Here is a 12,706-nt window from a genome sequence, read left to right on the forward strand (position 1 = left end):
TGAGTTAACTGTGTTTGGTTTTCTTAACGCAGAACGTGCTGAAAGTGCAGCTTTTGTACAAGTGATTCAGTTAGAGAGCTCAATAATACCAGGCATTGATGTTTCCGTTAAAACTCTCTTTTCAACTCTTTAAGGCTCCAGTAGAATTAATTTTAAGAAGAAGTGTATTTGTTTACTAGCTCCTCATAGGTTAGCTATGGCGAGCTGAAGGACAAGGGTAAAGCTTTGTTAGTTCTTCCAGCTAAGGGGGTAGCTAAAAGGCACCTTGGTGCCATTGAGTAAAAGGGAAGAATTGCGTTAGAAAACAACAGACTAAATTCGTGAGAGGAGATGCAGAAGAAATAAGGTGAGGTGAGACCTTTACTAAGGAACATCAGCAGTGGCAGCTGGCTGGTGCCCAGGTGCGCTGCACCCTCTACACTGGACTCTGGTTTGTACTGCCTGCCAGAGGGTGTTCGCCATTCCTAGACACTGGCACTACAGCAACAGCAAGCTGGACAGGGACTGAGCGGGCTATGGAGACAACCTGTGGCCTGTCTGAGCCATGGACCAAGAGACATCAAGACAGTACAGACAAACACAGAAGTGAGGTAAGGAAATCTGAAGCTGATCCCTCCGTGGTGGCAGTGGAAATGTCACCATTGCGTCATTGCTTGGGTGAACAACAGGCCAGGTGGAGAAAAGCAAGGCTGAAATGGGGACTGTCTCACTAAGGGGAGGGGTGCCCTGCTGAGCTTGCAACTGTCTCACTGATAAAAGGATGCACCCCTAAACCTGACACTGTCTTATGGGGAGGAATGCTGAGCTGCCTGGACGAGGCTCAGCTCAGCTAAGCTGTATAAAGACTCCCTCCAGCCTACTTGTGGGCTCCAGGTTTCCGACTTTGCTGAGATGTCACCCATGGTGAGGAGGGCTTTGGCGATGCAGCTGTCTTTGAGCCACTTCTTCTCCTTTAATAAACCCCAATAAAGCTCACTGGTTCGCCAAGTTGGGCTCCAGCGACACGCTCACCTATTGTCAGGTTCCTGCTGGGGTATGTAGACGTTTCTTCATGCCTCTCCACGAACAGTGCCCACACACCATGATGAGCACACACAAATATTCTTGATAAAAGATTGCAAACTAAATCCAAGAAAACATTGAAATGATTCTACTTCATGCCTGAGTTTGTTTCACTTGGGGATGCAAAGAAAGTTGTACACTCACAAATCAACAAATGTAACACAGTTTATGAATAAGCCAAAGGACACGATTATCTCAAAAGATGCAGAAAAGGCCTAACAAAGTCCAACATCTCGTCATAATAAAGCCCAGAGAAAACTAAAATAAAGGTAATTTGCTTCAATATAATAAAGCGTATTTATGACAAGCCAATATCAACTATTATGTAAAATGAGAGAAAACAGAGCATCCTTTCTAAAATCAGGAATGGAACAAGATGCACAGTCTCTCTACTTGAAGTGCTTACAGTCCTAGCTAGAGCTATAAGCAAGAGAAAGAAAGAAAGTGGATACAGATGGGAAAGGAAGAAGTCCTATCTGTAGACAACACAGGCCTCTATTTAAAAGACCCAAAAGACCACACCACACAACTCTTGCATTTAATAAGCACTTTAGCAAAGTAGCACACAACAAAATCATAAAAAACCCAGTACCTTTTCTATATACCATGACAAAATTGTTGAGTAAGAAATTGTGAAAAAAGAATCCTCTTCACAATAGCTTGAAAAATTAACTATGAATACTCTTTATAGAAATGAATGCCCTCTATGATAAAAACTGAAGACGATGGAAAGACCTTTCATAAACATAAACTGATAGAATTAATATCCCCAAAATGGGTTACATTACTGGAAATTGTCTACTAATTCAATGCAATCATCACTAAAAGTCCAATGATTTTTTTATAGAAGTAATAAAAACCATCAGAAAATTCATATGGAAACACAAAACACTGCAAATAGACAGCACAAAGCCTAAGCAGAAACAGCAATGCTTCTGAAAATATCTGCTGTCAAATTATACCACATCTCATAGCAGCATTAACTTCAGGGCACTGGCACAAACCCAGAACAATGGACTAGAATAGAAGACCCAGAGCAAACTCAAGCCGCTACAGACCCCTGCTTGGTAAAAGTCCCAAATGCATGTTTTGGGTTAAGTTCAGCCTTTTTAGCAAATGGTGCTGGGAAAAGTAGATGCCCGTATGTAGAAGAATAAAGCTATACCTGTGTCTCCCCCTTTTCACAAAAATCAGTTCAAACTTGGCCAAAGAATTTAAAACCAGAATCTCTATAATTGACAGAGGAAACTATTTTAGCAAACAGCTGTAAGAAAGGACTTTTTAAAAAATAATGTCAGAAATCCAGGTAATTATCCTGAGAATTGATGTATAAAATTTCATGAAACTAAAATGCTTGTGCACAGCAAAAGAAATCATCAGTAGAGTGAAGTGACAGCCTGCAAGACAGGAGAAAAATCTTTGTGAATTACACGTTTAATAGGGCATGATATTGTAAAGAACTCCAAGGGTTGCCCACCTCCAATAAACAACTCAGTGAAGTCATGGACTAATGAGTATACCCGACAATTATCAAAGAAATAAATACAACCAGCCAGTGAGTATTTGAGAAATAGCTTCAAAATCCTTAGCCATCAAGGGAAATAAATGCAAATTAGAACGGCTGTGACATGGAATGGTATCCCAGCACTCGGGGGGCAGAGGCAGACAGTTCTCTGAGTTCGAGGCCAGCCTGCTCTAGAGCTAGTTCCACGACAGTCAAGGTTACACAGAGAAACTCTGTCTAGAAAAACAATAAAAAAAAGAAAAGAAACAAACAAACAAACCAACCTGCCCTTCGATTTCATCTCAACCCAGTCAGAGCGGTCGTCAAGCAGATAGACGAGATGGAAGGGTGGCATCTGTAAGACAGTTTGGAGGGAAATACCTGGGCTCGCTGTTGAGCTGTTGTGTTCCTGTTTGCACTTCATTGCTGCCTTTCTGTCCAACATTGGCCAGTTCATGGATTTATCAGGAAAACCTCCTGCCTTGCAGCTCCCCTATGCGAGCTACCCTAGCAGCCTGCTCTACACGCTCTGTGAAGGGTAGCCCAAAGCATGCTCTCAGGCCTGTGGTGAAGGAGTGCATGCACCCATAGGGCGTGGTCACAAACATGAGGGCTTTTACAGTGGCTCTGATCCTGTGGAACATAGGTGGCTATAGAATCCCTGTTTGGAAACCCTACTTGCTCCAGCTGCAATCAAAGTGCCTCATCCTCAAAGGGCTGCCTGTGAGGTACAAAACAGAGCGAAGCATTATGGGACAGAACTTCACCACTGCATCTCCACTGAAGTGGCTGGCCAGCTGCTGTTTTACCTTAGGGAGTGACCTCATTTAGCAAGAGTCAATGGCCACCAAAGCATTCATTTTGGCTTTAAGACTTAGAATCCAACCAGACAGGGAAGCTTTACTACCAAGGAAAGTGCTTTGGGGGAGAGTGGATTTATGATCTGTGACTGGTGGCTTGATTACTCTCTGTATTGAAACCAAGGCAGCGAAATGCATTGCCAAAATGACGACAAACCCAAATTATGAACACAGAGGATACACAACCCTAAAAAGAGCCAGCATTCGGACAGCATACAGCTGCCCTGAAAGAGACACGTAACAGAACTGCTAAAGATTAGGGAAGTGTGTCTGTCACAAGGTTTGTACATTCTGACGACCAGGATAGGATGAGTCTTCTGTCACCTACCTGTGGGGGTCTCATTAAAAGGGGAGTGAAATGCAGATTGTGATGTTGATGTTCATAAGCCGTGATCCAAGGTGATTCCAAACAGCTGTCACTGAAGCATGAGATGTCGAATTTGGCCCGAGGATGCTCATGAAATCACACACAGTCACGTGGCCAGCTGGGGTTGACAGGAAGATCATATCTAGGGTGATAATTCTGACAGACTGTATTTCAATTAGTGACCTAACAGAAGATATCAAAATGACTTTTTACAGAGAAAATAATGGTGAGAAAATAAATTTCTGTTCATGCCTGAATACAATGCATTGTAATCAATGCAACGGCCACCTTGAACATATATGGCATCAGAGACAGGTGGCGGGTCTGGTCATCAGCAACAAAGACACTTTATTTGAAAATTTTAATTTGACAGGACCAGAAATATTTTACAGATGGAAGAATATTTTACAGTTATAAGGCTAAGTTAGCTGAATTTTTTCTTGGCTAGAGGTTTGGGGAAATAGCCAGATGTAAGAGAAGGACTTGTCTGTCATCTCTGTAGCACAGCTCAGCTGTCCCCGTGAAACAACGAGCACACAGTTTCCAGCAGTCCTGTGTCTGTCCTGTAGCTTAGGCTGTTACATCATCACCCCTACCTGGTGAGGTAACCTCACACCTCTGTCTGCACTGCCCTCTTGGTCACAGTTGATCTCTGGCTGTCACCCAGTCTTTCCCAGTGTGAACTGTGGTGGTGTTGTGTTTGTTGTCCGTGCCATTGGCTTCTGATACTTGCACAAACACGTGCACAGGAATGGACAGATAACACCATCGGACCAGGTCGTATGCTACCTTTTCAAGTGTTTATTTCTGCTTCCTCTTAGTTTTTATCTAATACAGGGGATTGGACCATCTTTCCAGAAACAAACAAACAAACAAACAAATCTGCTTTTATATTTCTTACCTCAACAAGTTACCCTACCAATAACAATGGATAACACAGGGCATTTGTGAAGGTATTGGCTTCTCATTATAATTGTGTATTTTTATCTGGTAGGCATTTGTGAATTTATTACATTTGGTGTTTAGAAATACAAAAATTAAAAAGAAGACAAAAACCAAACTAAAGAACTACTCGTGAAGATGTGAGGTAAGTGGAACACTTGATTCTCCAGTGAGAATGTCAGTCTGATACAATGGAAACAATTACCCAGGTCACCCAAGAAACTCAAAATAATCACATAGCAATTCAACCGCACCACTTCTGGTGTGTACCCGAAGGACCCTGAGACGGCGTTCTGCTGAGATCTGCACATCCATGCTTATTCCTACACTGCTCATACAGTCAAGCTACAGAACAGACCTAGAAGTCCACTAGAAGGTAAGACAAGACAGCACGGTACACAAACACTTGCGATGTTCCTCTGCTGTAAAGAATAATGCAATTATGGCACGTGCAGGAAAATGGTCGGAGAGCATGGTGTTAAGTGAAATAAGCCAGACTCCGAAAGACATGTCATGTTTTCTCTAACATACAAAGCACAGGTGTGTGTGTGTGTGTGTGTGTGTGTGTGTGTGTGTGCGTGTTAGCATGACTATAGATAGAGGGTATGAAGGGGAAGGAAGGTCTGAAAGTAGAAGCAATAGAATGGGATAAATATGCTATGAGAGCAGAAGGAGGGGCTGTTGGGAAGAAGGAGGAAAGAAGAGGAGCAGGAGAGGGCAATGATGATAAAAATAAAAGCAAATATGATGACATGTACACAAAAGACAGCAGGAAAATGAGTGTCCTGGGAGACGCAACACTCAGATCTATTCAGGCCAGAAAGGGAACCCAGAGCACATCAAAGTCACCAAAGTCCAACTTGGTGGTTTAGTGAAGTTTTTTTATTTTTTTTATTTTTTCTGGGGTTACTAAATGGAGTCTGGGCTGGGATATACTAACAGGAGTATGGTTAGAAGGTAACTTCTAGGAGCAGGGATGGCTTACAAGCAGCTGCTCCCTCCAAAAGCCCTCCCCAGTACCCACGGTAGCTCACAAAAGCTGCAGCCCTGGAGCTGTACACCCTGCAAGCAGATGGAGAGTTCCGGGCAAGCTCCTCTGGGCAGCCTGGCTGGCAGTCTCCCTCCCGGCAGTTGTCTGCTCTGTTTATAAATCTGCTGAGAGGGTTACAAGAAGGGTTCCTCTTCCCAGACAGGCATGTTTGTTTTCAGCTTCCCTGTCCTCTTGAAGGGAATGTTTCTATTTGTAGGAAAGCGTTCTACAAGGGAAGGATGAGAGTCAGACGGCATCAACAGAAAACCAAAAATAAAACAGAAAACACAAATCCAACCCTCAGGACTACCATGAGTGTGGACATGATAACTCTGTTAGTGGAAAAACAAGGGAAGGTGCTGGGGTGATGGCCCAAGGTAAAGGCACCAAGCTTGACAACCTGAACTGTCAAGTTCAAGTGCAGACACATGTAAGTGTGTGCACCTGAGTACATTAGTGCACGCACACACACAAACACATGCTTGCACATGCGCACACATACATAATTTCTGTACAAGTCAAGGGAAGAGTACTAATTGGCAATAGGAGACCCAGTGTAGCGGTCTTGCTTCTGATTATAAAGACTGTTGAGCTCTAAATTATTCGTTTATGGAATTCTATAGGTTCTCAGGTTTCTGAATGGTTTGAATTAATGTATCTTTGTCATGAATTCCAAACATCTCTGCAAAAATATTCTTAAATTTAAATCTGGGAATGCATGATTAAGGTCTCAGAGTTGCATTTATTAAAAGGGTCCTGGGGTTTTTATGCAAAGAGATATTTTGTCAGTGTCCAGCTTTGCAATGATTTGATTAGCACACACATACACACATATACCTCAAAGGGTCACTCCTGTGTTCTTTTAGAAAATAAATAAGTCAGGTTCTTGATCGATAGAAGACCCTTGGGAAGTCCTTCTGTATACGTATTGTTTTTATTGGTTAATAAAGAAGCTGCTTTCAGCCAATAGCTTAACAGAATATAGCCAGGCTGGAAGATATCTATCTATCTATCTATCTATCTATCTATCTATCTATCTATCTATCTATCTATCTATCTAGAGTCAGGGAGAAGCCACATAGCTGCCACAGGAGACAGACGCCTCCACTGGAACCCGCCAAAACTTAGCCAGTAGGCCACGACCTTGTGGTGATGCACAGATTAATGGAGATGGGTTAGTTTAGGATATAAGAGCTAGCTAGAAATACGCTTAAGCTATTGGCCAAACAGTATAGAAAATAATTAGTTTCTGTGTGATTATTTTGGTTCTGGGCAGCTGGGAAACAGACCCTCTACCCCATCACAGTTTATCTTGATATCATTCCCTTGACAACAGCCGTTCTCTCAGGAAGACTCCAAGCTCTGACACTCCCTTTGTTTCTCAGGAAAGTAACCCAGTGCCTGACATATGGCAGATACTTGGTAGCCACTTACTCCAAAGAGCTTCCTAGCCTGGGCTGTAATTTATAACTACCTGTAGGATACATTTACCAAGATATTCTCTCTCTGCATCCTGGCATTTCTGTGTGAAGAGGCTAGGTGAGGGTATCAGCTGCTCTGTCCTCTTGTTCTTCCTTTATCATCTTGAGACAGGATCTGATACTGAACTTGGAGCTTGCTGGGGTTTTTATTATTATTTATTTATTTATTTGGCTAGGCTGGCTAGCCAAGCAAGCCGAGGTGATTAGAGACTCATACAGCCACACTTGGCTTTTGTATAGGTGCTGGGCAGCCAAATTCAGGTCCACAAGCTTGTGTATGGAGCAAGTGCTCGTACATACTGAGCCATCTTTCCAGTCTCTTATTTGTTAATTAAAAAATTAAACACACCCACATATAAATTTTGTATAGTTAAATGTTACTATTTTAAGTAGATTGTTTGAGTTTAATAAATGATCACATGTAACTACCAAGCAAATAAATAGTTCCATCACTTCCCAAATTTTATCAAGCCCTTTGCCATTTCTGTCCTTTTCCATTTCCATTTTAATCTGTTGATTAATATTTAGTTGTTTTAATATTTTGACTAATATTAACAAAACTGCCAATGATATTGACAAATAACTTATACCAGCTGGTTTTGTGTGTATTCCACGAAATGTAATGGTTAGATCATTAGGGCAGACATACAGGGAAGCTTCAAATTATTTTGTATAGTGGTTTCAACCTTTTACTTTCTTGTCTGCAATGCCTGAGTTCCTGTTACTCTGTATCTTCAGTAACACAGGATTACCAGTTGTTTTTTTCTCCAATGGCTAGATGGTGGTATTTCACTCTCATTTTAAAATGAACATGTCTGGATTTCTGGATCTCAGTCATCTCTATCTTACTAGCTGCCACTGTAGGAATTTGTGGTTAAAAAATGTAATGATTACACCATACTACAAAAAGTGAGGAATTAAAATAACAAACTATTAATCGAGCCGCTTTCATCCTCTCAGTGGTAAGGGCTATCTTGCTCTTTGCGGTGATTCTGGTATCTAGCATGTGTCTGGTGAATAATGTGCACATTTACTATTATCTGTTGTTATGCAGTAAACTATCCTGAATTATCCATCCACAGTGGGCAGGTGGTCCTGAATTATACAAGGAAGCACAGTCAGTAAGCTGTGGAAACCAAGCCAAGAAGCAACATTTCTCCACCCGACCTTTGTCGAGCTCAGTTCCTGTCCTCTCTTACCCCAATGATAAGATGGTGATCTTGACGCATAAGCCAAATCAACCCTCAAATCTTAGGCTGGTTAGTTGTCAACTTGTCACAAGGTAGAGTCATCTAGGAGGAAGGAACCTCAACTGAGAAAATGTCTCCATCAGATTGGCCTGCGGGCAAGTCCGTAAGGCGTTTTTCTTGATGAAAGATTAACGTGGGAAGGCTCAGCCTACTGTGATTGGTGCCATCCCTGATAGGTGGTCCTGGGTTGTATGAAAGAGTCAGCTGACCAAGCCAGTAAGCAGCATTCCTCCACAGCTTCAGCTTCAGCTGCTGTCTCCAGGTTCCTATCCTGCTTTGGCTTCCCTCAAAGATGGACTGTGATCCGGAAATGTGAGCCAAACCAGCGGTTTCCTCCCTAAGTGACTAAGTCAAGGTGTTTCTAGCAGCAACAGAAAACTAACTGGAACACAGAGCTAAATGAACACAAATCTGGCAGTTAAGCCATGTGAACCCTGGTAGTTCTCAGAATCTGCAAAGCTGGTGAGAGTGTCTGCTGTTCAAAGGCTGCAGTGTCTTTGGAAATAAGAAGATACATAGATCGCAACACAGAGAAGCATAGGAATGCTTTTTCAGGGTGGAATTCTTAGAAGTCCAGCCATATTTTAGAAATACATATATCATAAATAATCTAGTGCGAATATCTCTGAAAAAGCAACATTAAACCGAGTAGGTCAGCTTTCTATAATTTTTCAAAAAGCAGTTGGAAAACCCGCAAAGTTGATGAGGTATTTTCTTGGATGTCTCAATCAGAAACCAATTTTTTCCACGGGAGGTGGCAGAAAAATGGGTTTCATACATGCTTCTGGAATGCAAGAATGAAGGAGGAGTGGAGGCTCAAAGTCCTCCTCAAGAATGCAGGAATCAAGTCAGCACAAACAGAGAGCGGCAAGAATTAGGCACGGGCTGTAACTAGCAGGCCTTGCTGGTAATCCTGAGGTAGAAACAAAAGTGGATTTTTCTCCCTCTTCAATTAAGAGGCCCTCCTGATAGAGATGAGATGGTTATGCGTCCCTTCCTCTCTCCACTTGGGCAAAGTGCCCTGTGTAGTTAGAAGGACTGAAGGGACAATTAAAAAGGGGTCAGGGCAAATTCTGCCTTGGTCACTATGCATGCTCACCTTCCAGTCTTCTTCAGATTTGAGCTGTGGGAGCATAGGGCTTCCATTGCTGGGTGGGGAATCGGAGGAGACTCTTAAAACAGTCCATTGTTACTGTGTTTGGTCTAGACCGGATCAACAACAGTTCAGGAAGGAGTGTCTGGTCTATTCTGAGATCGTGACTGGTGATCAACAGGAGGGAATGGATGGTTCAAGTATCTGGCTATGCTAATGGAAAGGTGTCAGGGGCAAAGGAAGAGTCATGCTCCTCATTCCGAAAGCTATTACTTGCGTTGCAGTCTCCCCTCTGTATGGAGTAGGGGGCCGTGGAGGAAACACAGAAGCCAGGTGCAGGAGGGCTCATTTGGCCTCCAGGACCAGTCCCTTCTGTACTTCTTCAGCCCAGGTTAGGCCCCAAGGCACATTTGGCTGAAGTAGAACTTGCCCAAAATTGCATCTTAGCCAGCTCCTTTCTTCCCGGAGCATCTTTTAGAAGATATTGAAGATTCTGACACCCATGCTTTTGGTAGCACCAAGAAGGGGGTGATGCTTTCATCTCAGATAAACCCGGGTAACTGAAGATGCTTTCAGGACGTGGAGTCCGCCGACGTGTGAGCAGATGCAGGACACAAGGGGGTGGGGGTGTCGGAAAGCCAGACTCCGGCTCCAGCGCTAGCCCAGGCTCAAGGTACGCTGCGGGGCGGTACTTCCTGACCCCGGAAGGGAAAGTTGTTTTGGGGAAGGGGAGCAAAAAGAAGAGGTACAGTGAGTAAAACTAAAACTCGGAAGTTGTTGGCTCTCTTTCTGGCCTTCGGTCCCTGTCCTCCTCTGGTCCTTTTTAGAGCACGGTTCCCTCCAGAGTCCCACGCTGTTCAAACTGCCGCTAGGAAGGGACCGCAGGAACCCCGGTTCCCCCCGACCCTCCCGGGAACCGGGTCTCCAGGAAAACCCGGAGCGGAGCATCCCTGGCCGGGACACGCCCTCCGCGTGCGGCTGTGTGCGCATGCCCAGTGCGCGGCAGCCGCGAGTAGGAAGCGGAGCGCCGCGGAGGGGGAGGTGGGAGGGGACGGTCCTCCGTAGCGAAGGCGCGGGACGCGGCACGGGTTCCCGTGGCTTCCTCCGGGCGTTCGGGACCGTGGAGCCCTTGCGAGGCGCGAGCGAGCCTGGGGCCAGCAACGAGCGCGGAGCAGCCGGGCGGCCGGGCGGAGCGGGCTCCGAGCCCCGGGCTCCGCGGCTCGGGACCGGGCTCCGGCGGCGGCAGCGGCGGGGGCGGCGATGTTCCACTGCATTCCCCTGTGGCGGTGCAACCGTCATGTGGAGGCCATCGACAAGCGCCACTGCTCGCTGGTCTACGTCCCCGAGGAGATTTACCGCTATGCCCGCAGCCTGGAGGAGCTGCTGTTGGACGCCAACCAGCTCCGGGAGCTCCCCGAGGTGAGTGCCCGCCTCACCTGGCGCGGCGGCCCGGTCTGCCGCCGACTGCTTGGCTCCAGCAGAGCCTGGCCAGCGGGGAACCACGACTGCCGTCAGCCGCCCCCATCCCTCCTTGCTTCCCGAACCCCATCCGCCAATAAAAGTTCTTTTTCATTTATACCGAAAGACTTGGTATTTAACAAGTAGTTACTTGGCGAGTGGAGAGAGGTTCTGGTCCATTAAAGTAGCTTTGGGAACTAACGCCTGTTAGGTGGAAGCCAGGTAGCTCACACTGTTCCCACCTGGGGGCGACCATGCGCCCCATCACGCCCCAGGGCCGGTCGGCTGGCCGCCAGTTCCCTGGCCAGTGGCCCGGAGCGCCTCTCTTTGGGCTAAAACAGGTCCCAGAGGACATTTGGGACCTGGCAGCGCGCAAGTAAGCCTCCGTATCTTGGCATCTGTAAGGAATGTGCTCCTGGCCTTATCTTTGTGGGCTGTGCCCTGGAGAGACGGCGCTTCGTCGGCTCCCCTGGCCCCATGGCGGCATTGGGGTGCTGGGCAGGAGAGCTGGTGCTGGTGGCCAGGTGCCCGCCGCTGGGGCACTGCGTGCGTGGACCTGTTGCGTGGTTGGAACTGCCTTGAATGTGGCAGTGGCTCCCGCTGCGAGTCAGCCCTGGTGCCGCCTCTCTGTCCCTGAGCCTCCGAGGAGCTTGTTTGGGTCTGTCCTAACACTCACTGATGCCGTACCTATTCAGAGTTGTTTACGAAAAATTAATCATTTGCCGGACCAAACTTGTCCTGTGACAGATGCTGATTGTGCTTTTAGGAGGGTCGGGGCAGGGGTAGACGCTGAACTTTCAACCCTTGAATTTGCCTCAGGACTTTAGCTTTAACCGTTAAAGGGGAAGGCATCCCAAATCCAGGTGTATGTAGGAAGTAAGCCTGTGGCAATCCAAAGGTTCAGGAAATGGGAGACTGCTGGGGGGCGGGGAGAGAGCCTAAAGGCCGGAGCCTCGTAAAGCAAATACCTTGTTTGTCCTTTGGTAACGCTGAAGCCCTGTCATTTTCAAAGACGTTCTGGTCAGATGTTCTTGTTTGTTGGAACACGGGCTGATAACGATCTCCAGCCCTGACAGAGTTTAGAAAATCTGAACTATGTTTTTCTCAACATCTCAAGTGATGCTCCTCTTGAATTAAGTTTCCTTGGTTCCCGCGGCCGCCTGTGTGTAATCCCAAAGATTCCCCTCACCAGGAACAGGGCACCCACCCACCCCCAGTTTAATTCAGTAGGAAAACCATCCAGTTCCCTCAGGCATGTCTGATTTTGCAGGCATTTTCAAACACATGATCTAGTTTTTAGCCTCACTATGTTCTACTTAAGTGGTAAGCTCAGTGCTTTAAGTTGTATAATTTTCGAAACATAGCAAAAGTGACTTTAAAGCTTTTCAAGGGATTTGAAATGCAGTTATTAGAAGACTTAGTAGAAAGCTCTTGACGATCAACGTCGCTGTAGAATTTGTGTTTTATTGTGGAATTGGAAGCTGTCTTTGCATTGGCCCTTCATTGCCTTCCGCAGTTTGTGAGATTTCCTGTAGTGCTGCAGAATTTTGCTTGGCGTAGGAGACTGAGAGTTTTGGACGGCTCAGGTATTGGTCAACGACAACGCAAGTCTGATGGCATTCTGTAAATAGAGTGAACAAACATTTCAAAACTGAAGGA

At 45.6% G+C, this 12,706-nt stretch overlaps 1 protein-coding gene across 2 annotated transcripts in view; it reads left to right on the forward strand.

Annotated features, from left to right (window-relative positions):
• Positions 1–489: 489 nt before the first annotated feature.
• Positions 490–12,706, forward strand: part of Lrrc1 (leucine rich repeat containing 1) — a 117,369-nt gene continuing 105,152 nt past the window's right edge. Inside the window, exon 1 of one of the 2 annotated variants that reach the window (XM_075965181.1) lies at positions 490–590. In XM_075965181.1, coding sequence (XP_075821296.1) covers positions 516–590 — 75 coding nt within the window. In that variant the 5' untranslated portion in view covers positions 490–515. Of the gene's footprint in view, positions 591–10,655; positions 11,009–12,706 lie in introns of those variants that run through there. The other variant, XM_075965182.1, reaches the window with a different exon arrangement.

The sequence above is a fragment of the Microtus pennsylvanicus genome, chromosome 3, assembly GCF_037038515.1.
Source record: "Microtus pennsylvanicus isolate mMicPen1 chromosome 3, mMicPen1.hap1, whole genome shotgun sequence".
Classification (NCBI taxonomy): domain Eukaryota; kingdom Metazoa; phylum Chordata; class Mammalia; order Rodentia; family Cricetidae; genus Microtus; species Microtus pennsylvanicus.